Source organism: Podarcis pityusensis (genome assembly GCF_964106645.2).
Source record: "Podarcis pityusensis genome assembly, chromosome: 5".
Taxonomy (NCBI): domain Eukaryota; kingdom Metazoa; phylum Chordata; class Lepidosauria; order Squamata; family Lacertidae; genus Podarcis; species Podarcis pityusensis.
The window spans coordinates 5003026-5028998 of NC_138032.1; the positions used below are offsets into that span (position 1 = coordinate 5003026).

At 49.1% G+C, this 25973-nt stretch overlaps 1 protein-coding gene across 2 annotated transcripts; it reads left to right on the top strand.

Annotated features, from left to right (window-relative positions):
* Positions 1–2487: 2487 nt before the first annotated feature.
* LOC308478139 (alkaline phosphatase-like) lies at positions 2488–24257 on the top strand. 2 transcript variants are annotated; one of them, XM_081007509.1, is made up of 11 exons: positions 2488–2957; positions 7080–7196; positions 10638–10753; positions 11852–12026; positions 13261–13433; positions 14481–14606; positions 15118–15187; positions 18034–18168; positions 19637–19828; positions 21890–22006; positions 23712–24257. In XM_081007509.1, exons 1-11 carry the CDS (start codon positions 2885–2887, stop codon positions 24011–24013), a joined length of 1596 nt encoding a protein of 531 aa, XP_080863635.1. In that variant the 5' UTR covers positions 2488–2884; the 3' UTR covers positions 24014–24257. The 2 variants fall into 2 exon arrangements, with proteins under 2 accessions (XP_080863635.1, XP_080863636.1); XM_081007510.1 differs by lacking the exons at positions 2488–2957; positions 7080–7196; positions 10638–10753 and adding an exon at positions 10767–10905.
* The last annotated feature ends 1716 nt before the right edge of the window (positions 24258–25973 follow it).

Below are 25973 nucleotides of genomic sequence, written 5' to 3' on the forward strand. Positions count from 1 at the left end.
TCTGAAAATATTGCAACACTTTTCTTACCCTTGGTTAAACTCATTTACTTTATCTGTATTAATTATGTTATCTGTGTTTTGATTCTTCTGGGCATAGCCTGACTGGGACAGGTCACAGCTAGGGCTGGGCGATCCCTGGTTTTCAACAGTGCGATCTATCACCAGCTAAATATTGTGGTATACCGCTATCACCATGTCTGAAATAAGGATGGAGCTGGTGTGTGTGTCCGTGTTAAACTGCAGAAAAGCAGAATTTAGCTCCCTGTGCATCAGCTGAGTTAAATCCTGCTTTTTTCAGGGTCTGGGGATGCCCAGTGCAAACTGGATTGGACTCCCTGTGCATTAGCTGGTGATCAGTCCTCTACAGTCACGTCTCCACTTGCCAGGAGAAACATTATGGTTTCAAAACCAAGCCAGTTTGCCCCCTTCTCAATTCCCCCTCCCTCCGCTTTAGTGGTGTAACATTCAGCCAAATGAAGAGTTCTGCTGGATTCAAAAGCTTGCTCCCTATTTTGTAACGTTTTCCTGGTTGCCCATGATAATGGGACTTCAGAGATTTTCGGGGGGGGGGGGGAAGCGGCAGTTCAACCCTCCACCTTGCATGCTGATGCCATCTTCCACTTCCCCTGCTTAGCTTCTCTCTAAGAAAAACTTAATTCAGCTAGAAAATAGCACCCCAGGAGATGACGACGTTGTTCCTGTTATGAAATAAGTGGTGGAGCTCCAGCCATACCCCTGGCACTCAACCCAACGCACCTGAGAATATTGCTCCTTTAATTCTCTGTCCTCTCAACATAAGACGCCCTGAGACAGCTCCCTGTCAGGCCTCATTAGTAGCATTGCAGGATTTGCAGACTGTAAGTCTCCCTGCTTCCTAGCTGACACAAAGACATATGCAACCTTGAGGCTGTTTGTTTTTATTGACATCCCGTGGTGTTCACAGCTGGCACTGCCCGGGCACAGACTTGCTTTGCTTCAGCAAGAGGGCTGCATGTCGTGCGTTCAGACCACACCCTGCACCGAGGAGACCATTGTTTGCAACGGCAGAAAGACTGGAATAAGCTGCCATCAAATTTGTGCAGGAACTTGCCACGATGACTTTCTCTGGGGAGCTGCCATTGCTTCTTGCTTCCTTCCTCAAAGTGCAACCCAAGGAAAGTCCCATCCAGATACCGGTAATTGTGAGCCTGCCGGATCGGGCCAATAGCCCACCTAGTCCAGCATCCTGTTCTCACAGTGGCCAACCAGAAGTCTGCGAGAAACCAGGGAGCAGAACATGAGCACAGGAGTCCTGGTTTGCAGGAACCGGGATTCAGAAATGTTGCTATCTCCAACTATGGAGGCGAAGCTCAGCCCTCATAGCTAGTAGTCCATGGTAGCCTCCTCCTCCATGAATTTGCCTCATCTTCTCTTAAAGCCATTCCAACACGGCTTCCTGTGGCAGTAAGTTCCACAGTTTAACAATGCACCGTGTGAACTACAGCTCCCATCAACCCAAGCCAGTTGTCAGGGATGGGAGTTGTAGTCCAAAACAACTGCCGGGCACCACATTGGCTGCCTTTGGTGTGATGCATCTTACAGCCCCTTTAACCCCCTCAACTGTTCTTGGTTTCCAGACCTCCCCCAAACTGGCCACCTCCAGATGTTTTGGACTACAATTCCCATCGGTCCCAGCTGGAACGGCTGGTGGGAGTTGTAGTCCATTCCATCTGGATGGGAGGCCAGCAGGTAGGTGATGCCTGGTTGAGATGGTGGAGGAGGCTTTGCTCTACATTTCTATTCGACTAAATCTGCCAAGCTGGTGCCCTGCAAATGTCAGCCTCTCAAGCCCTGGACCAGCTACTTTCCAAGGCGGCTGCTCTCCCCCGCCAGCTGCTGTCAACTACAACTCCCATGAGCTCCGGCCAGCATAGCTCTGCTAGATGGTGCTGGTGGGAATCGTAGTCTGAAGCATCTGGCAGGTGCCAGCTGGGGGGCGGCTGATGCACTCTGGCAGGCAGAGGCCCCCCAGGGTCCCAGACTCTTTCCTGCCCCTCAGGAGATGCCAGGAATCGGACTCTGTGCATGCCAGGCGTGTGCATTTCACCGAGCTACATTCCGCCCTGTACTTTGGACTTGTTTGGATTCCCCTTGACTTGTAAACTCCAATGTATTTGTATGTGTTTTTCAAATTCTATTGTTTGACATGCTCAGACACCGTTTTGCATTGCCCTTCTGGTTTTAAGCGAGTAAATGCAACATTGGGCAGGAAGGGAACGTGCATCCTGGGGAATTTCCAGTCATCAGCAGCCCAGACCAGATCTGCCAGTTCTATGGAAGGAAGCAGGACTCGGTTTTTCCATGCGTGTTGACTTCCCAAAGTGTCCTTGCCACTCAGTTCAGCGGAAGCAGCTAAGGAGGCAGGTATGAGCTTTGCAGTGACCTCTGGGGCAGCCTTTGTGTCTTAGAGGACCCTAACCGCCTGACTCTCCACTGGCCGGGCCCACAGGAAGAAGACTCCCTATCTCTTCGCAGAAACCTGCAAGTGGCTGTGTGGTCTCCTCAACAGGGCCGTAGCCTTTGATTTCCTTCCGGAGCTGGTGTTCAGAAGAGGTGTCCGGGAGGAGCCTTGGAGCCTACAGATAGGCTGGCCGATTCAGCAGAAAAATGCTCTTCCCACTGCAGACTTGAAAGGCTGTGATGAAACTGTGTTGTGGGCAGTTACCGGTACTTCTCTCGGGACAGGGGATGGGACGTCATCATCATTTCCTTTCCCACCCCTCCCAGCCTTTTGGCCCCGTGCCCCCCTGGGTCCAAAGGTGAGAGGAGGAGCATAAAAACCCCAGAGCCTCAGAAGCTCCGGTCTTTCATCAGGGACTCTTTCCATCCTTGGCTTGGCTGCAGGATGAAGCCCCTGGCTGCCCTGAGGATCCAGGCTCTCTTTTGCTTCTGTGCCTGCCTCTCTGCCACATCCTTAGGTGAGAAACAAAGCTATCTGTTGTTGTTTCACAGCTTGGGAGAGGGTCTTCTGGACCCAAATCGGCCACCAGCCCAAGTTTCTGGAAAAGAGGGTTGTTGTTGTTGTTGTTGATGTTTTTGAGAGAGAGAGAGAGAGAGAATATAGGAAGCTGCCTTATACAATTTCAGACCTGTAGGTCCCTCTAGACCAGTGTTGTCGGCACTGACTGGCAGCAGCTTGCCAGGATTTCAGCCAGGGAGTCTTTCCCGACCCTACCTGGAGAAGCCAGGGAGTGAACCTGAGACCTTCTACATGCAAGGCAGGCACTCTGCCACTGTGTTACGGCCCTCCTCTGCTTCACTTGGAGATAAACTTCATCTAAGTCAGTGAGTGCTTGATCTGACGAGAGCAGAGAGTCTTCTGTAGACATTCAAAGCCCAACCATGGAAAGGGCTGTTCTGTAATATCAGCATTCAAGCTTGCTTTGTTTTCTCCACAGCGGTGATGCTCTGGCTGGGACGGAGGGGAGTGTGCCATGTTCTGGGGTGCTACATGCCTGCTTTTAGGGATCCTGACTTCTAACTCCCTTAGCAAAGGAACCAGCTTCTGCTTTCAATCCCAGCCCCAGGATATTACCCCTCTGGGCTTGTGCAGAGTGTTTCCCCAGGAACTGACTTCTCTTAAAAAATAAAGCAAGCTTAAGGAGTCCTAGCTGGTTTTATACAGTTTGTCCTGTTGCATTTGAATGTCTGAGGACTTGATGTTGTTTTTAATAGTGCTTATTATTGCTTTGCCGTTTGTACGCTTGGAGGGATTTGGGTCCTGCTCCCCAGGTAGCTGTTAGGGCAGGTCAGCCACTGGAAGAGCAGGATACCTTATGGGATGGGCCTTTGGCCTGATCCAGCTGCAAGGCCATCTAGCATTCTTAAGGAAGGTTAGTGATGCTGCTTACGAGAAGAACAGGAGCACAGGTTCAAATTCAGAGGTACGACTTGATCTCCACAGTTTCTTAGTTTGCAGAAAGTCTGTGTCCAGCTTTGCTCTGTTGCCAGCCTTTGCTAAGCAGGGAGGGTGAGGGCAGGCAAGTATTCTGAGCATTCTTCAAAACAGAGGAAAGTTGTGTTAGTCCAAATCATAAAGCAAGAATGTAAAACCCAGCCCATATAATAATAATAATCTTAAAATGGGCTGAGATCAGAAGGTGAACTCACAAGGTTCTCCCTACTCTGGGTTTTACTTTTGCAGAATTTGTGCTGTTTCTTTCTCAGAGAAGTTGCACAGAGCGTGTCCTGGAAACAAATTGCCTACTTCCTTCCAGTTGGTATCTTATGGTCCGGTCTGGTCTTGCTTAAAGAGGATGTTGGGCAAGATTTGCAAGGCATTGCCGCTGCAGCTGAGAGCAGAGGCTACCGCCGTCACTCTCCCTGCACCTCCGCTGAGATGGTTCCTGTGTTATCCTCTGCAAATATCCACAAGAGGGTTGTGGAACAAACTGGGCCAAACAAGACTGTGCAGGAAATCAGTCAGTTGCTTCCAACACAATGCAAAGTTGCAAAGAACAGCTGACCCTCAAGAAAGGAAGTGTGTGGTGAGGGAACCAGCAGTCTGAGAGGACAACCCTGGTGGAGCCTCTTGCGCTTTGACCGGGGCTCAGTTTGGGGGAAGCAAAATGTCATGGATGTGTGATGAGTGGGATCCTTATGCACGCTCATCTGCTTCAGGTTCTGGGGACGTTGGCACAAACAAGACTGGCCCAAAGTTGGTAGGTGGGAGGTCAGAGGCAAAGAACTGGAGTTTGGGGGGCACCTGGCTGCATAGAAAAGGGATTGCGGGCAAGCAGAGCGTGCCTTGTTCATTCATGCTCCCTCCTTTGTTGTTGTTTAGTCGTGTCCGCCTCTTCGTGACCCCCTGGACCAGAGCACGCCAGGCACTCCTGTCTTCCACTGCCTCCCGCAGTTTGGTCAAACTCATGCTGGTAGCTTCAAGAACACTGTCCCACCATCTCGTCCTCTGTCGTCCCCTTCTCCTTGTGCCTTCCATCTTTCCCAGCATCAGGGTCTTTTCCAGGGAGTCTTCTCTTCTCATGAGGTGGCCAAAGTCTTGGAGCCTCAGCTTCAGGATCTGTCCTTCCAGTGAGACTCAGGGCTGATTTCCTTCAGAATGGAGAGGTTTGATCTTCTTGCAGTCCACGGGACTCTCCAGAGTCTCCTGCTCCACCATAGTTTGGCTGAGTGTTCCATGCCAGCTGCACCAGGAAAGTGGGCAGAGAAGCAGGACTTCCTGAGGGATCATAAAATGGGATCTGAAATCTGGTGTGTGTGTGTGTGTGTGTGTAGGAAAAGAAAGGGAAGGAATATGATTCTATCTCTCCCCGCCCCCAAACTTTCTTTATGGATGATGAAGTTTTAATAACTGTCGTCTTAATTATTGGGTATTCAACATGGTTTTATTGCATTTTAGGCTGCTATCGGTCCTTCGGTGAGGGAGAATGGGACAGAAATTGTCATAAAAAATAAAGAAGTTATGCCCACACTCCCCTCCCCTGGATGAATGAGTCTGTGCATATCAGGCAATTTTTATAAACAACAAATGAGGATGCTCTGCCTATTTGATTCCTTTGCCTATCGCACAGCTCTCCTAAGTGAAGAGGCTCAGTCAGTTACAAGGCGAACCCCTGATCAATGGGTGATTAATGAGCATGCAAGGGTTGTTGAATGGGCAGGGTCTGTTTTGCTAGGAACCAGGCGGTTGATGCCTGTGACCTTTGCTCCTTGTGAGGTCAGGTCCCAACTGGATCTGTTGATGCCATGCAGCCTTGCTGATAAGAATTCCCTGGGACGGGCAATTCACAAGCCCCCTGCCTCCAGACACAGGAAGCAAAGGCTGATGGGGCAATTTTAGAATCTCATTTCCTAAGGTTCACAAGAACATCAGGTCACAAAGGTGGTGGTAGCCTTCCTTCCTTCTGAGTTCCTGGCATCTGGTGGTAGACTGCCAACATCTGTGGAGGGTCGCTATCATACTCACCGCTGTCCCAGTTAGTGGCTGCCAAGACTGAGTGAGGAATGTCAATTGGGGTGCTCCGGTCTTTGAAGAGGCCATTTCCTTTGGGGAAATTGCCTCAGGGGGCTTATCATGTCCTTGGCAAATGAGCTGCTCCTCCCCAAATGTATACACAGCTCCGAGCTTCAAAGTGGGGAGAGCAGCAGCAGACTTTTGCAATCTTTTGTAATGTGACGCCCAGGGCGAGGCCAAAATTTGGTGCCCTCAAAGGAATCTTCTCAATTATGGATCTTCTCAGTTTTGTGCCTCCTGGGCTTTGCACCCTGGTGGTGGCATTGCCCTCGCCACCCTAAACCCAGTGCTGGGGGAGAGGCATATCCTTGGTGTCCCAGTGCCAAGGAGATAAGACTCATGGATGGTTGTTGAAGTGTGGGATTTGGGAAGCAAAAACATGTGGGCAGGAGCTGGAGAGGAATAGAGACATTTCTGAAAGAGTCTTCCCTAAGAGCCCTTGCGCTTCTTCAAGTCCACTTTCAGCTTCAAAATTTCTTAAGAAATAATAAAATAATAATAATAATTTATTTAGACCCCACCCATCTGGCTGAGTTTCCCCAGCCACTCTGGGCAGCTCCCAATCGAGTGTTAAAAACAATACAGCATTCAAAATTAAAAACTTCCCTAAACAGGGCTGCCTTCAGATGTCTTTTAAAGATAAGATAGCTGCTTATTTCCTTCATATCTGGTGGGAGGGCATTCCACAGGGCAGGTGCCACTACCGAGAAGGCCCTCTGTCTGGTTCCCTGTAACCTTGGTTTCGCAATGAGGGAACTGCCAGAAGGCCCTCAGAGCTGGACCTCAGTGTCCGGGCTGAAGGATGGGGGTGGAGACGCTCCTTCAGATTCCACAGTTGAATGCCTTAGGCCAGGCCTGAGGAACCTGTGCCCAGATGTGAGGGGATCTAACTCAGCCAGAATGGCCAATGGCCAGGGGTGGCGGCAGCTGGAGTCCAAGAATATCTGGAGAGCCACAACGTGCTTCACCCCTGTGTTAGGCAGAAGCTGAGTTCTCACTCAGACCAGCCAATCCAAAACACGAAGGCATACAGAGCAGTAACTTTCTCCTCCCCTGGTTCTTCTAGAAGAGGAAAAGGACCCAGAATATTGGAACATGAAAGCCAAGCAGACCCTGGAATCCGCACTCAAGCTGACACCCATGAACCACCGAGCAAAGAACGTCATTCTCTTCCTAGGAGACGGTGAGTTTGCACATGGGTGTACAAGCCTGCGTACCCAGAGTGGGTCTGGGGGCAGATTTATAGGTGCACACAACTATGGGGCGTGGGTGGGTCTCCAAATCTGTGAAGCGAAAGCTAGTACAGTTAGAGTTTTGGACTAAGACCCAGGAGACCGGGGTTCCAATCCCCGCTCGGCCATGAAGCTCCCTGAGTGATCTTTGCCGAATCACTGCCTCTCCCCTGAGCCTACCTCACAAGGTTGCTGTGAGGATAAAAGGGGGAGAAATGTGACTGCCACACTGAGCTCCTCAGAGGTGGGAGAGAAATGTAATAATAAGGCCAAATGCAAACATTTGAATTTTGGATCTTTTCCCATATCTACACATTGCCACCAGAACCAGCCATGCTAACATGGGTAGCAGCAGACCACTCTAACCATCCTGACCCAATTAAAGCAGACCTAACTAGGAAACGTGCACATCCTTTTTTTGTCCATCTTAGGCCAGTCCCACTGCCATCTCTGGGACTTGCTTTTGAATAGACCTACCCAGGATTGCTCTGCAAATCCCACCCACACATTCCTTTCTTTAAAACAAAATTTAAAAAATTCTTCCAGTAGCCAACTAAGTTTGTTATTGGTAGGAGCTTTCGTGTGCATGCACACTTCTTCAGATACACTTCAAAGTGTTGGTGCTGACCTTTAAAGCCCTAAACGGCCTCGGTCCAGTATACCTGAAGGAGCGTCTCCACCCCCATCGTTCAGCCCAGACACTGAGGTCCAGTGCCGAGGGCCTTCTGGCGGTTCCCTTGCTGCGAGAAGTGAGGTTGGGATACTGAGCTAGATGGAGCAAGGGTCTGACTGGGTATAAGGCAGCCTCTTGTGTCCCTGTGATTCAAGACCCTGGCCCAGTGCTTGAGTTCCAAAGGGAGCATTTCCCTGGTCTCTGCTTCCTCTGGCTCAGCACCGCCAGCGAAGGTCCGCCTGGCAGGGGTCCAGCCCTCTCTCTTCCTCCTCTCTAAGGTGAGGCCCAGCCTCCCTCCTGCCACTCTCCAGCTCCCCTTCATGAAGCTGATTTACACCCTTTGGCCACTGCCTCTGGCGCCGTCAGAGAGCCGTCTCCGCATAACTCAACCCAGAGTTTGCGCAAAGTGGATTTTGGCAGGCGGAGGAGCAGCCGCAGACCTTGCCAAGACCCACTCATCATCATCCCTCGCAGGTGGGAGGCTCTCTGGGTCACTGCAGGCCATTGACTGCCAGGTCGTTCCGCCCTCTGGCAGCTTATCTTAGGGACTGGTGGCAGGATGGGGGAGACTCCTGGATCGGAGGAGGGAGGCGAGGAGAGCCAAGCGCTGCGGAGACCCAAAGCTCCCAGTGGCCCAAGCGCTTCCGTGCAGAAGCAAAAGGCAAAAGGCTGTACAGAGGGCACTGTTTCCTGCACATTTCTTGTAGGGAAGCATATAACCCCCAACTTCTTCTGCATGCCTCCAGGTTATCTGAGGCCATCACAGGAGCATCCCAAGAGGCTGGCCCCTCCAGAACCTCTTTTCCAAGGACAGTCCTGGATTTACAGAAGCTGTCCTGGCTTTTCTTTTGATCCCGGAATGTCCCGCTTTCCCTTAGGACGTCCCTTTTCTTATCAGAGTTATGCAACCCCTGAGCCAAGGAGATAAGTAACTATGCAACCTTTAGAAGACATATGAAGGCAGCCCTGTTTAGGGAAGCTTTTTAACGTGTAATGTTTTATAAGGTTAGAAGTCACCCAGAGTGGCTGGGGCAACACAGTCAGATGGGGGGGGGGGGGATAAATACTATTATTATTATTATTATACAGGACATCCCTATTTTCATCAGAGAGATGGTGAAGGGTATTCCCCTCTACCCACGTGGGGGTTGGTGGGTGGAGAATGAGATATTTATTGAGCTGGTTTTTTTTTTTAAAAAAAAGTACAGATTTCAATGTCCAGTGGTTTGACAAAACTCTCAGCGACAAAAAGACACGTAGTGGATTTTCTTCAATTAAATGCACCAGTTGTGATGTTTTAAGACAGTTTTTGCTTGCTGGAAAACCACAAAAGTGGAATCCACGGCCCTATAAGTTGCACGGGCTTATTATAGAGGTGTTTCCTTGTCTTAGCTCCACGTACAGTAAAAATTAATCCCTGCAATAAGGAAAGGTAGCTAAGCAGCAGTGTTATCAGAAGAGCAAAAGTAATATCACTGACATGGGCTTTGAGGAGGAGTGAGGCCCTAGAGTCATCTGTCAGTGTCAGCAAATTCCTACACACGTCTTGCCAGACATCTTGACTCTTACGACATCCTTGCAGCCAGGAGTCTCTTCACACTTACGTTTAATGCCCTGTGAGCTATCTTTCAATGTATTCAGTCTGTAGGTTTATATGTCACAGCTGCCGATGGTGACCCTTAGTATTTCACAAAGTGCTTCAAGGATTTCTCATGTATTCTTGTAACCCTTAACACCAGCCCTGTAATGTGGGCCAGGATTATCCCATTGACCCCCACATTTCTGCACTTGAGGGTGTCTTGCCTAAAGTCACCTAGCGGGTTCATATCACAGGTGGAATCTGGAAAAGGAAACTGCTGATCCTTAGCTCAGCCTCTTAGTGGCGATGCTTTTATTTAAAAATAAATAAGAAACTGAGTCTGGCTCTCAATCCATTTACCCTTGCATTTAACACAATGCCTGGTTCTGCTAAAACCGATTCATTTTCATGCTTGGCACTCACTGCTACAAACCACATCAAAGTCACAAAAATCATAGAACTGTAGAGTTGGAAGGGACCTGAGGGTCATCTAGTCCAACCCCCCTGCAATGCAGGAATCTCAGCTAAATAATGGACCAGCTAAGCAAGACCATGGTCTTGCTTAATGCAATAGTGTTTATTGTATTTTAGCGTTCTGTTGGAAGCCGCCCAGAGTGGCTGGGGATACCCAGCCAGATGGGCGGGGTATAAATAATGAATTATTATTATTATTATTATTATTATTATTATTATTATTATTTATACCATCAGGGCTGCAAGCTTTAATTAGTAGATTAATCAACTTAAGTTGCTGTTGATTAACTCGTGGAGGCTAGTGTCATTAATGTGGGTCATTAATGTGCTTCTTTCGCTTCAGAGTTATTTAACACTTGTGTGTGCTTCTGTAACAGGGGGGAATATGAAATATGTCCCTTTCTTTCCGGCAAGGGCAAAGGCCACATTCGCTCCATACATTTAAAGCACCGTAGTACCATTTCTGCGCCCTTAGCAAACTATAGCTCCCAGGATCCTTTTGGGAGAAACCACGACTGCTTAAACGGGTACCAAAATAGTAGGAAGTAGGCCCTGTGGAAGAATGTGCCTCCTATTGATCTCTCCAAAGGCAGGCGATGAACCTGCTCCACTCCTTTGTTTAGCCCCTTGACAACTCTTCTAATGACCCTCCTTCTGCCCTTTCAGGCATGGGGGTGCCCACCATCACAGCCGCCCGAATCTACAAGGGCCAGCTGGCCGGAGGCTCCGGGGAAGAGAGCGTGCTGGCAATGGAGAGATTCCCCTACGTCGCCTTGTCCAAGGTGGGAGCCTGTGCCAAGGAAGAGAGTGCCGCTGCACGCTGCTGTGTTCGCCCTCAGCCAGTTCAGGGATGGGAAGTTCCCAAGGAGGGCCCAGTCTGCCTATTTTCCAAGGCCTCCCTCCCATCAAGCCTTTACCTGGGATTTTCTCCCAGGTAAGTGTGCCTAGGAATTGCAGCTTTAGCTCAAAGAATCATAGGGCTGCCGAGTTGGAAGGGACCCCATGTGCCATCTAGTCCAGCCCTCTGCAATGCAGGAATGACAGCTAAAGCATCCCTGACAGATGGCCATCCAACCTCTGCTTAAGAACCTCCAAGGAAGGAGAGTCCACCTCCTTCCAAGGTCACACCTGGAGTGTGGCCACACCCTGACCACACCTGCAGTCCTGTGTCCAGTTCTGGGCTCCACAATTTAAAGAGGATGTTGACAAGCTGGAAGGTGTGCAGAGGAGGGTGACCAAGATGGTCAGGAAACCAAGCCTGATGAGGAACGGTTGAAGCAGCTGGGTATGTTTAGCCTGGAAAAGAGCAGACTGGGAGGAGATATGATAGTCATCTTCAAATATCTAAAGAGCTGTCACATGAAAGAGGGAAGGAGCTTGTTTTCTCCTGCTCCAAAGGGTAGGACTCGAATCCATGGCTTTATGTTATAAGAGAGGAGATTCCGCCTAAACATCAGGAAGAACATTCTGACAGTAATAACTGTTAAACATTGGAAGAGACTCCCACAAGAGCTTTTTCCTTCCTTGGCACTTTTAAAGCAGAGGTTGGATGGGCATCTGTCATGTCTAATCTAGTTGAGATTCCTGCATTGCAGGGGGTGGGACTAGATAACCCTCGAGGTCCCTTCCAACTCTATGATTCTATGATCCAATGAACAGTCATGGAGCATCCTGGGAATTGTAGTTTGTTAAAGATGCTGGCCTAATTGAGCTGCAATTCCCAGCATCCTTAACAAAGTCATATCCTCCTGGACAGCTGCTAAGCATCCCTTTCCTGTAACATTTCTCAGGATGAGCTCCTGGCCCCTTGCTACACAGCCGCCTGCCAATCTTGTGCCAGGCCTCCCTGAATCGCAGCATCTCTCCATTTCTATCTGCAGACGTACAATGTGGACCGGCAGGTGCCTGACAGCGCTGGAACCGCCACTGCCTACCTGTGCGGGGTGAAGGCCAATGCTAAAACCCTGGGCCTCAGTGCTCGTGCCACCTTGGGCCAATGCAACACCACCTTTGGCAACGAAGTCCACTCTGTGCTTCATCGGGCAACATTGTCAGGTAGGAGCTGAGGGAAAGAGGGAGACATTGTGGGTCGGATGGGGGGGCACTGACAAAGATCAGCCTTCCTCCAGGGCTGGAAGCTCCTTCTCCATGTAGCAGTAGTTGTTATTATTATTATTATTATTATTATTATTATTATTATTATTATTCCCTTCCCATCTGGGGTAAAATAAAAGCCACTCTGTGCGGCTCCCAACAGAATATTCAAAACACCATAAAACATGGGGGAGAGAAATTTGATTTGATTTCCCAAATACAGGAACCGAAAAGCAACTGCCCGCTAAAATCTGCATTTCTCTGAATTTTGCAATGTAGCTCTTCACTCAAAAAAGCGTGTATATTATTGGAAAGCAGGCATAAACTCCTCCCCACTGGAGTGCTGGTCCAACCCGCTGCTTATTTAGCTTTCCCATTTCCACGCCTTTCCCAATGACCCTCCTATGAAGGAGACAGATGACAAGAGTCTCTTTTAAAGGCATGTTGGGTCACACGGCAGGACTACTCCCTGCCGCTTTAAACCCCTCAAAGGTTATCTCTCCTCGGTGTCTGACTGTCAGGAGTGTGTGCAGGAGCCGGGCCCTGTGACCAGTAGGACTTTGCAGGACTGGGGCCTTCCTAAGTTTGTTCTGGAGAGGCAAGGCGCGGCCACACAGGTGAGGCCGATTGGTAACTCACAGCACCTGGGGGCAAGAGCCGGGAAGGGATATAAGGTCAGCATTTCCCTTCGGCTCTTTGTCACAGCAACACTTGCTTCCTGACCCTCAGACTTTTGGCTTCCTGACTCCCGTTTCTGCTCCCACCCCACCATCTTGTCCTGGTCCTGACGTCCCCAGCTGGGCCTTCGATCGCCCATGAACTGGAGCGTGACACTGACCCAGTGCATGCTGGCATGCCAATGGATACATTGCTCTTTCCAAAATGGCAGTTTAGAAGTGTAAAATTGTAGAGTTGGAAGGGACCCGTAGAGTCATCTAGTCCAACCCCCTGCAATGCAGGAATCTCAGCTATGGCATCCATGACAGATGGCCATCTGACCTCTGCTGAACAACCTCCAAGGAAGGAGAGTCCACCACCTCCCGAGGGAGATGGCTGTGCTGTTGAGGTGGGGTGAAGCACAAGAGACGGCGCCCCAACCGGCAGCAGTGGGAATGGTGGGGAGGGTGGAGGGGGAGCCCCATTCCTATCCCCCTCTTTCCAAGCCTGCCTCCCACATGCCCTCTCCTCCTCACAGGGAAGTCTGTGGGGATCGTGACCACCACCCGTGTGCAGCATGCCTCTCCGGCTGCCGCCTATGCCCACTCGGCCAGCCGCGAGTGGTACGGCGACGTCAACATGTCGAAGGAGGCCGCCAGCCAAGGCTGCAAGGACATCGCCTACCAGCTGGTGCACAACACAGACATCAACGTGAGTGGCTGCATGAGTCAGGCAGGGAGACCCATTCAGGGGCCTGGCCGGAGGAATCATAGAATCATAGAATTGTAGAGCTGGAAGGGACCCTAAGGGTTCATGTCATAATAAATAATAATAATAATAATAATAATAATAATAATAATAATAATAAAAATACTCGGAGTCGAGAGTGGATTTCATGCTCTTTATTCAGCTCATAGTGGTGAGGAGGAATGGAAGTTCCCCCAAAACATCTGCTTTATATACATTATTTACACAATGGGCCCCATGTGATTGGCTAATTCCGGGATTCTCCTGTAGGCCAATCAGGTTGTGGATTCACTTCCACCAGGAGCTGGATTGGGTGGCTCCTGTGGACCAATCAGACTGCTGCATTCTGGATCCTATTGTTCTAGGACCAATCAGACTGTTGCATTCTGAATCCTATTGTTCTAGGACCAATCAGACTGCTGCATTCTGAATCCTATCGTTCTAGGACCAATCAGACTGCTGCATTTTGGATCCTATTCACAACTCAGTACATAACAAATAATAATTTATTATTTGTACCCTGCCCACCTGGCTGGGTTTCCCCAGTCACTCTGGGTGGCTTCCAACAAAGATTTAAAATACATCAAAATGTCACACATTAAAAACTTCCCTGAACAGGGCTGCCTTCTCAATGTCAGGTAGTTTATCTCTTTGACATCTGATGGGAGGGCGTTCCACAGGGTGGGCGCCACTACCGAGAAGGCCCTTCTCCAACCCCCTGCAATGCGGGATGAAAATTCTGAAGAAAAATAACTCTGTGACTATGAAATGCAGTAGAGGTATGAGATGGTCAGAACCCTCCGAAGCATGGGAAGTCCCATTAAAAAATTTATAATTTGGCAGATTATTTGGATTATTTGATATGTATATGTATAATCTGGAATATTTAATGTGATTTGATTGGATTGTTATAATGGAAAATTTAATAAAAATGAATTTTTAAAAAAGAAAAATAACTGGCGAGGTGGCGATGCTCTCTGAACAGTGACGGTGCCTTATTCACATTGGCAGGTGATTCTCGGAGGAGGGCGGAAATTCATGATGCCTAGGAACATGAGCGACCCAGAGCATCCGAAACAGAATGGGACCAGGAAGGATGGCCTGAACCTCATTGAAATGTGGTTGAGCAACAGGATGGTAATGGGAATTGGGGAAGGGCTGGGAGTCCAGCGGGATGGAGTGGGGGGCAGGGGGCAGGGGGAGAAAACCCTGGTTGTGGCTTAGAGAAAACATTCACTCCTCCTCTGCTCAAACTCTTTCCATTTCAAGCCTGTAACCAAGAACTGCTGCCTGCTTTCTTCTTCCTCCCTCCCAACCTCGTTTTCCTTTTGTGCTGTTCTTTTTAGATTTTAAGCCTGAAGGCAGAATCTGTCTTATTGCTGATCTTTGTAAGCCACTCTGGGAGCCTTTGTTGGGCTGAAGAATAGGGCAAACATGCTTTAAATGGTAATCATAACAACAATGGGAAAATATCCACTTATTGTACCTGTATAATGCAGCCTCCCCTGCCCTCTAGATCTTCTGGACTGCAGCTCGTATCAGTGGGAGTTGTAGTTCAAGACATCAAGAGGGCACCTGGTGCAGGAAGGCTGGTGTAATGAATATGCTGTTGATTTATGGCGTTTATGAACCCCATATTTGTTTCTAGGGAGCTCAGTATGTCTGGAATAAAACAGGCCTGGCCTCCGTCAATGAAAACACTACCAACCATCTTATGGGTAAGAGTACTATGGGGGTTTCCTGTTTCTCTCCTACTGGTCAGAGGAGGGGGGCAAACATTTCCTGATTCCTGGCACCCCGCAAGGGAATGTGAACCGTGCAGGGAGAGTTACAGATAGGTAGCCGTGTTGGTCTGCCATAGTCAAAATAAAAAAAATCCTTCCAGTAGCACCTTTAAGACCAACTAAGTTAGTTCTTGGTATGAGCTTTCGTGTGCAAGCACACTTCTTCAGATGCGTGCAGGGAGAGATTGTGTTTGGAGACAGATAAACAGCAGACAAGATGAGCCACGAAGTTGGAATCTAGACACATATAAAAAAGCACTGCGAAAATGCTTTTTAAAAAAAACGTTTTGAAAAATATATTGAAGTTGCCATTAGCTCACCATTGCCATCTAGTGTCACATTTGTATAATGCACATGAAACACACTTAAAACCTTATATTTGCAGCTGCATAGCTGAGTCCTAATTGAGTGTACTCTGCCTTTATTCAGCACATAGCTGTCAACTTTTCCCTTTTCTTGCGAGGAATCCTGTTAGGAATAAGGGAATTTCCCTTTAAAAATGGGAAATGTTGACAGCTATGATTCAGCATTTTATGCCCCATTGCCCCTTAGGAACATTACTTTTCAAATGTTTTTAATATTTGATGTTTTATTATGTTTTTATATGTGCTGGAAGCCGCTCAGAGTGGCTGGGGAATCTCAGCCAGATGGGCAGAGTATACAGTCGTACCTTGTTTTGCGACCGGGATCCATTCCGGAGTCCTGGCGGCTAGCCGAAATGGACGCAGGGCAAAGCGCCGCACCTGCGCAAGCGCGCAGAGTGTTTTGCGCTTTTGCGCATGCACAAAGCATGATTTAGTGCTTTTGCGCATGCGTGAGCGGCAAACCCGGAAGTAACTCGTTCCGGTACTTCCGGGTTTGCCATGGACGTTCGCCAGAATGGACACTAGACAAGGCGGATGTTCATAGAGGTATTACTGTAAATGATAACATCATCATCATTATTATTATTATTATCATTATTATTACTTTAGGGTTTCACACCCCCAAAGTTATTTGTAGGAAGGAAAAGGTGAGTCATAGGAGAAATGATAGATAAAACTTTGCATGGTATGGAGAAAGTGAGGGGGGGAGCTTTTATCCCTTTCCCATAATATGGGGACTCTTGGACAATGAAGCTGAATGTTGGAATTAATAACAACAACAACAACAACAACAACAACAACAACAACAACAACTTGTATCCCGCCCATCTGACTGTGTTGCTCCAGCCACTCTGAGCAGCTTCCAGCACATATAAAAACATAACCAAACATTAAACATTAAAAACTTCCCTATACAGGGCTGCCTTCTGTATAGTTCTTTATCTCCTTAACATCTGATAGGAGGGCATTCTACAGGGCGGGCACCACCACCAAGAAGGCCTGGTTCCATGTAACCTCACCTCTCGCAGTGAGTGAATCGCCAGAAGGCCCTCGGAGCTGGACCTCAGTCCACAACCCATAGGGCTTGTCCACACTCCCACTTGTCCTGTGCTGAGAGCACTAAATCAAAACAAACACCAATCTGGAGAAAACCCAATTGGCATTTGCTACGATTCAGCGGTAAACAGCAGGTTTCCCTGGGGGGAAATGGTGGGACAAGCCGAATCTTGATTGAGCCCATAGTTGAACTATGGAACTCCCTGCCACAAGATGCGGTGATGGCCGCTAACTCAGATGGTTTCAAAAGCGGATTAGTCAGATTCATGCAGGGTAAGGCTATCAGTGGCTACTAGCCACAAGGGAAATGTCCAAGCCCACTGTTGGAGGCAGAATCTGCCTAAATGTCAGTAGCTGGGAATCGCAAGGGTGGAGAGAACTGCTGTTTGTGCTCAGGTCCTGCCTGCAGGCTTCCCAAAGGTGTCCTTTCATTAATTTCCCACTCAATCAACATTAAACTGAAATTTCCTCAAGGCAGGGAATCATCTCCCTCTCTCTCTCTGCACTTGTTACTCTGCCTAATAAATTTCTCTCTGCAGCCGCCTTCCCCATTAACGCCCACTCTTAAAAAAGAACAAAAAACCGCAGAGCAATTTTTCCAACCTAATTCATGGGCAGTAGCAGCCAGGGGTGAGGAGAAGCCATGGACCATATCAAAGGGGCTGCCCCATCCCTAATGTAAAATAATATCAATAGTAATAATAATAGTAATAATAGTAATAGTAATAGTAATAGTAGTAGTAGTAGTAGTAATAATAATAATTTGCATTTATTTTAAATTTATTAAATGTGCATACTGCTCTCCATCTGAAAGTCCCAGGGTGAAGGAGCCCAGGAAAGGAGTGCCAGCGTGGTCCCACGACTGTGGGTGCCCAGGGCTGTGGGTGCCATGCGGAGTGCATGGCCCCGAAATTTGTGGGTCCTCGGCCCTTTCATGGGGATTTTTGTGGGTGCTCAGGCAATCAGGGCCCCAGGGAGTTGGCACCTATGGCCCAGGGTGACAAATACACCATATATATATATATATATTCTTAAAACGGTGAGCAACAATCACCTTCTCACAGCCCATGTTTGAAGGGTTTCCAGGAACATTGTCTTTCTCCCATCAAAATGCCTGGGTAAACAGGAATGTTTTCAGATTCCTCCCAAAAGTTGATCATGAGAGGGACAGGTGCTCTTCACCCAGGGAAGGAATTGCACAAACGGGGAGCCACCACCGAAAAGGCCCCGCAGGGATCAAATGCCAACTGGGCCCACGCCCCAATCTGAATAGCCAATGATAATGAAAATGTAATCTTCCCTCGTCTCTGTCAGGCTCCTGCCACAGCGACACTCACTTTCTCTGATCCAATCCGCTAGGTCTCTTTGAGCCGCACGACATGGCGTATGAGCTGGATCGCGACAATAACACGGACCCCTCCATTGTGGAGATGACAGAGAAGGCCATACGGATCCTGCGCAGGAACCCCAACGGCTTCTTCCTCTTTGTGGAAGATGAGTATCCTCGTTCTCCGCTTCTCCCATCTTGAAAGGGGCAGCAGAGAACCCCGGGGATGATATGGCGACCACTGTGCTCTGTGAGGGAACCTGCACTGGCTCCCATCTGAACCGAGGAGGGACTGGCAGGCCTCATGTTGGCTAGCGCAGCGAACCTGCGCAACTCTGGCTTGCAGCTTGAGGCTGACGTGACTGGGTGGTCCTCCGAAGAAACAAAATGGTTCCCTCCGCCTAGAAAATGAGCACTTCAAGCAGGTTATGCTAGAGACAGGAGCTGCCAATCTGTGGGCACTTTCTTTGAATTTTGAGAGAGTGCTAGGGCAGGCAGTCACAAAATGGCTGCCATGGAGGGCCTGTGGCATAGTATAAAGTGGCAGCTGTGAGGCAGGGCAGAACACAAGATAGCCGCCATGCAGAGCAGGTGCCATAGCACAAGATGCCCGCCATACAGAGCAGGTGGCATAGCACAAGATGGCAGCCATACAGAACAAGTGGCATTGCACAAGATGGCCGCCATACAGAACAAGTGGCATAGCACAAGATGGCCGCCATACAGAACAAGTGGCATAGCACAAGATGGCTGTCATACAGAACAGGTGGCATAGCACAAGATGGCCGCCATACAGAGCAGGTGGCATAGCACAAGATGGCCGCCATACAGAACAAGTGGCATAGCACAAGATGGCCGCCATACAGAACAAGTGGCATAGCACAAGATGGCCGCCATACAGAGCAGGTGGCATAGCACAAGATGGCTGCCATACAGAACAAGTGGCATAGCACAAGATGGCCGCCATACAGAACAAGTGGCATAGCACAAGATGGCCGCCATACAGAACAAGTGGCATAGCACAAGATGGCTGCTATACAGAGCAGGTGGCATAGCACAAGATGGCCGCCATACACAGCAGGTGGCATAGCACAAGATGGCCGCCATATAGAGCATGTGTCAGAACACAAGATGGCAGCCAAACAGAACAGAACATGTGGCAGAACACAAAACTAGAGAGACAACCAGCCTGGCCACCTTATGCTTACTATGGGATGTCAAATATTTCCTGCTGGTCCTGACATACAGAGTTCACACCCTGCTGCTCCTGCTCCTAATAGCAACAGGGAACATTGTTTGGTACCAGGAAAAATATACCACACCGTTCTCATTCCACTTCATAGGTTACCTGCACATTTTACCTCATAACTTTCTTTCTGGGAGAGCTAGAGGCTCACTTTTTGAAAATGAACGCTCAGAGACCGGTCACCTGCTCTGGGTGGGCAGCACTGGAAGCCTTGACGGGTGCCAGGCTGCCCATGAGCGCTGGCTTGGCGACACCTGCGCTAGAACCTTTCTCTCTGACACCCTACTTTTCATCTTTGGGGGAATGTTCGGTCATGAGCTTGAAACAGTGTGGTTGGTGTCTCTTGCGGGGAGAAAAAGGTCTTGATATGTTGCCCTTTTCTCCTTTACGAGGCAGGATTGACCACGGGCATCACAAGGGCAGAGCCAAGCTGGCCCTGAGCGAGACTGTGATGATGGACCGGGCCGTGGAGAGAGCCGTGGAGCTGACCGACGCCTCAGAGACTCTCATGGTGGTCACAGCTGACCACTCGCACGTCTTCACCTTAGGCGGCAACACACCACGGGGCAACAACATCTTTGGTAAGAATAAGCTTCTAGGTCCTTTGAAGAGCGAGATTTTGCTCCCTATCCCAGAGGCAAGGGGCAATGCAGAGAAGCCTTCCCACCTCTTCTGGAAGTCTTAGTCTCAAAATACTCTGAGCCACCAGGCTGAGAAGTCATAGAATTCATAGAATTCAACGGATTGAGGCTGAATCCTGACAAGACAGAAGTATTGTTCTTGGGCGACAGGGGGCGGGCTGGTGTGTGATCCTGAATGGGGTAACTGTGCCCCCGAAGGACCAGGTGCGCAGCCTGGGAGTCATTTTGGACTCACAGCTGTCCATGGAGGCGCAGGTCAATTCTGTGTCCAGGGCAGCTGTTTACCAGCTCCATCTGGTACGCAGGATGAGACCCTCCCTGCCTGCAGACTGTCTCACCAGAGTGGTGCATGCTCTGGTTATCTCCCGCTTGGACTACTGCAATGCGCTCTAAGTGGGGCTACCTTTGAAGGTGACTCAGAAACTGCAATTAATCCAGAATGCGGCAGCTAGACTGGTGACTGGGAGCAGCCACCGAGACCATATAACACCGGTCCTGAAAGACCTACATTGGCTCCCAGTACATTTCTGAGCACAGTTCAAAGTGTTGGTGCTGACCTTTAAAGCCCTTAACAGCCTCGGTCCTGTATACCTGAAGGAGCATCTCCACCTGCATTGTTCTGCCTGGACACTGAGGTTCTGCTCCGAGGACCTTCTGGCGGTTCCCTCACTGCGAGAAGTGAGGTTACAGGGAACCAGGCAGAGGGCCTTCTCGCTAGTGGCACCCGCGCTGTGGAACGCCCTCCCATCAGATGTCAAGGCAATAAACAACTATTTTACTTTTAAAAGACAACTGAAGGTGGCCCTGTTTAGGGAAGTTTTTAATGTTTGATGTTTTATTGTGTTTTTAATATTCGGTTGGAAGCCGCCCAGAGTGGCTCGGGAAACCTAGCCAAATGGGCGGGGTATAAATAATAAATTATTATTAATTATTATAGAATCGTAGAACTGTAGAGTTGGAAGGTACTCCAGGGTCATTTAGTCCAACCCCCTGCAATGCAAGAATTCTTGTGGGTGCGAACCGCACTAGGAATCACATCACTTCTGAGAAACAGAACTGCCCTTTTTAAAACTTGAAAGAAAATTTCTAGCCCATATGGTTTCCCAGAAGGGGGAAAAAATCCCAAAAGGGCCCAGTTTCTGTTAAACCTTTTCAGCTAATGACTTGTGTAAGGGATTGAATTTTAGCACACAGATAAGAACGTAAGGAAGGAGGCGAAAGGCCCCTCTAGCACAATTCCCAGGGTAGTTTGAGAATCATAGAATCATAGAAGTGTAGGGGTCCCCAACGGTCATCTAGTCCAACCCCCTGCAATGCAGGAATCTCAACTAAAGTTTCCATGACAGATGGCCATCCAACCTCCGAGAAAGGAGAGTCCACCACCTGCTATGGCAGTCTGTTCCATAGTTAAATGGCTTTTAGCGTTAAAAAATTCTTCCTGGTGTTTAATCAGAATCTCCCTTCTCTAGAGCAGGAGAAAGCAATAAACCCCTCCTCACAGGGAAGTTGGGAAATTGTAGCTCTATGAGGGGGAGTAGGGCTATCCTAACAACTCTTAACACCCTTAATGAACTACACATCCCAGAATTCCATGGGGGAAGCCACCATGGCTGTTTAATGTGGTTTCACTTCATTTTATATATATGTTATAAATTTGGCCTCTCCTATCCTCAGTTCTGGAAGCCTCTCCTTCTGAGGAAGGAGAGTTGACTAAGATTAGCCAAACCAGGACATCTGCATTCTTTTTTTGGGGGGGAAACAACAGTGAGGGACAAACAGATAAATCAGGTCTTTTGGATTACAGCTCCCGTTAACCCCAGCATCATATAGCTGTTGGTACCGTAATTGTAGTTCAAAACACCTGGAGGGCACCTGGTTTGGGGCAGGGACTGAAATAAATGCGTCTGAGACCCTACTAACATTGATTCCATTTTACTTTAAGTGTGTCTGACTCTGGTCAGGTCAGAGCCAGCACTGAGCATCATCTGTGTTTCCCCACAGGCCTGGCACCCAAGCAAGCGAAAGACAAGCGGGCATTCACCAGTATCCTCTATGGGAACGGACCTGGGTACAAGCTCAGGAATGGCAGCCGCCCAGATGTCAGCTCTGATGCCATCGGTATGCAGAGCTTTTGGATGAGGAGCTCAGCAGAACCACCTCCGCTTATGGACTGAGGGGCTGCAAAAAGAGGGGGCGGCCTGGGAATGGGGGTGCCGAAGAAAGCAGGGGTGTGCAAGGCAGGTGTGCAAGGATAGGAAGGGCGGTAGTGTCATAGCAGGGCAGAAGCTGAAAAAGGTTCCTAGAAGTTAAGACGTGTGGGACGGGGAAGATGCAACTGGTTAATATGGGGGCGGTCTGTGTGCGAGGGGGTTGCGACAAAGGAGGAGGGAGAAGTGAAAACAGGTGCAGAATAGAAGCTGGGACTCTTTCTCGATTGGGAAGACAAGAAAAGGGTTTGGTAGCAAGTTGAAAATGCAGGTGAGAGCAGATTCCACCTGCCAGTATTACACAGAGAAAACACGGATCCCACTGCTGACACCAGTGTTACAGAGGTTGCACGCCACCCCCAATCTCTGCTGAGCAGTGCACAAGATTCCAGGGGATTCCAGGTGTCTACCTGTAGTCGTGTTTCCATTGGGAATTCAGGCACGTCAGAGACTGTAGTGTTTTAAGGTATATGGTTTATTTTACACCTATCTACACCTGGAGGGTGTGGAACATTATACCACAAGAATGTCTCGCATTCCCCCTCTCATAGCTTCAGCAAGCTTGGGTCCAAAGCAGCAGTCAGTCATGGCTCCCAGTCTCTCGGTTCAGACTCTTCCACCCATGAAGTTCTGCTCACGTCCTTTTTTTGTTCCCAGAAACTCCTTTAGATTTCAAAAAGGACACATTGTCCTGTGACGTAACCAGGGGGGAAGGACAGTTCGTTATGCCTCAGTACCTGGCTCGCCGTTGTTCCTTAATGGCTCTGCACTTAGCTAGCCCGGTCAGGCTGGTTTGCAGAAGCTAGTCCAGGGTATCCCAAACTTGGGTCTCCAGTTGTTTTGGGACTACAACTCCCATCATCCCTAGCTAGCAGGACCACTGTTATATCAGCATTTGCCAGCATCATTTCTTGCATTGGCTGAGTGTGGATTCAAACATGGATCATTCTATCGTACCTTCCCTCACATCCTGGGCCTAGGAGCCCTTCCCTCTGAGGACTGACCCACAGCCTGAGGTTCTGCAAGCAACCATCCCTGCCCCACAGTGCTTTGCCCAGTCGCAGATTGTTCTCCTAGTTCCTTTGTCCTAGAGCAGCCATTAATGCTTACTGTTTTGAATTCCATTTGCGCTGTTATTTTCCTTGGTGGGTCATGCAAGGAGTGCTTTTTATAGGGTAGAGGGCACTGGAGATGAGTTTTTGCAACCCAGGGGCTGGTGGCCCACAGAAATTTGGGAGCCGCTACAGTGGTGTAGAATGGGGGTGCTGGAGGGCCGTTGCCTCATGTGCATTTTCCCAGGGGGTGCATCCAGGCACCCCCACTATAGCTCCCTCATCGAGGGAAGCTGCAGCCGGGCTGGCCTTCGAGGCTGGGGCATGGGCACGCCAGGTGCTCACAGGAACGAGCTCCATCAGCCCTGACCCCGTGAGGTGTTGCGACCAAAAGAGCTTGTTTCTCCTTTGGCGCATGGGGGTACTGCGGTGGGCTCCTTCACCCTCCATGCCCCACTCCCGATAAGCCCCATCTCAGTGCTCCCTGGGCGCCATGGTCTCACGCAGTGCCACCGAGCCACTGTCCAAAAGTCTAGACTGACCTCCTGCCTCTCGCCCATCCAGAGGACAAGGACTACCGGCAGCAGGCAGCTGTGCCCCTGGACATCGAGACCCACGGCGGAGAGGACGTGGCCATCATGGCGCAGGGACCCATGGCCCATCTCTTCCACGGCATCCAGGAGCAGAACTACATCGCCCATGTCCTGGCCTATGCAGGCTGCATCAAGCCATATGACAGGCACCCCGACTGCCCTGAGCAAGTCCGGACTGAAGGTTTTGGATCACCTGGCCTGGGTGTCTCACATCGCCCCTCCTCGCTACCCCTCTTTGCACTCTGGGCCTGCCTTTTCTTGCTGATGATGTGACACTGAAAGACACACACACACACACACACACACACACACACACACACTACTGGAAAGCTCGTCTTCAAAAGACCTCTCTGGGCATCACCTGGGAAGTTGCTAGTGTTCCCGGACATTCCCAAAGGGACATCAGTCTTGTTCATTCATTTGTTTGGCTTCATTGCATACAACTGTATATTAATGGATGGTGATGCTCTCCTTAGCCTCAGCTTTCAAAGAATAAAGCATGATGTTGTTTTCTTTATACCTGTAATATTATCATTATTTTATTATTATTACCTTTATTGTCAAGGTTACCTGTGTACAAGGAAAATAACCGAGCCTCCCTCTCCCCCACACAAACACTCAATCTCATTGCACTCTGTGCGCTTGTTGTTGCACTATATTATTTTCCGTTCAGCAGCCTAACAGCCCATGGATAGAAACTGTTTTTTAACCTGTTGGTACTTCTATATCTCCTGCCCGAGGGTAGAAGATTAAAGGTTGTATAAGGTTGCAAGCTTTCACTTCCTGCAGTTCAGAGCTAAGGTGATGGAGCAGATGGAGCAAAGCCACAGCCTGAGACATTGGGCGGGGTGGGGGGTGGGGGGGAGTGCCAGAGGTCAGAGTTTACTTATCAGTAAGGATGGTGGATTCAGTTTGCATTTCAAGGAGAACTCACCAAATTTGCACTTTCCAAAGAATACATTAGGTGGAGTGCAATCTTGCTTTGAAATTCGCCCTCCTCCAAGGGGCCAATGCAGTTCCAGATCTGAGTGATGGGTACAAGAATGCATAGGATGTTTAGCACAAAGTGTGCATACAAATGCATATATCAGTGAAGACAGCAAACAGAAACACTTTATATCTGGGGAAATGGCTTTACAAAAATGTGCAATTAGGAGAGATTTGTTCTAAAATGCTGATGAATTTTTGAGGCCTATTAAAAGACAAAACCTGAAGGGAAGTTAGGATTGGAAAGAGAAACGGACAGATTCAAGCATCCCTCCAAAAGGGCCGGTCCTTTTGCTGGGCATAGCAAGGGTGTCCATGGGTCCTTCTTCGGCCAGAGGACAATCCTCTGTTGGAAGACATCCTCTACTGGAGGGGGCGCAACGGCCCTCTCTCTCGCTGGCATTGCTGCGCCAGCCCTGTGGTTCCCTTTCCCTCAGGTGAAACCCCTAATGGAGAATGAATCACAAGCAACAGTGGGTCTTTCTTTTGGGAAAACAGGTTGCAAACAAACTTTATTATAATAGAGGTAAACAAGGAGTTTTGGTTCCACTTCCACAGGAATGTAACAAACTGAGGTTATTCACGGCGCATTGCTGCTGTTTTTTATTAAAACGTATACTGCCTCAAGTTATAGGCTGCATGCTGTTCAGGCTTAAGGTCAATTTCTTTTACACATTTTCCATAGATCAGACTTCTCCACACACACTTCAGGAACGTAGGATTTTAACTGGACTGTTTCCTTACAGACCCCCAAATCCTCCTTGGCCTCGGAATCACTGAAGTGTAGGTGGGTTTCCACAAGGCAACAGCAAGAACCTATATTGAACTACATAACTGGGAAACAGGGGCAAAGCGACCGCTTATATACATTCCTGGAAGCCTGGGCCACTCCCACTCCCAACATGATTGGCTGTCTAAACTTTCGAGCTGCGAATCATGACTCCGAGTTCAAGGGCCAATGGCAGAGGCCCAAATCCTGAAATGTTCTGTGATTGGACATCATTTATCGAATCAGAACGCAGGCACTCAGAATCCTTAGTCCAGACTCAAGCTCAGACAAACACTGACCACTGAATACATAACAATCACTACTGCCCTTTCCTGTCAGAGTACAGTGGTACCTCTGGTTGCGAACGGGATCCATTCCGGAGACCCGTTTGCAACCTGAAAAGAACGTAACATGTGTCTGCATTTGTGCGGGTCGCAATTTGCTGCTTCTGCGCATGCGTGTGACGTCATTTTGCGT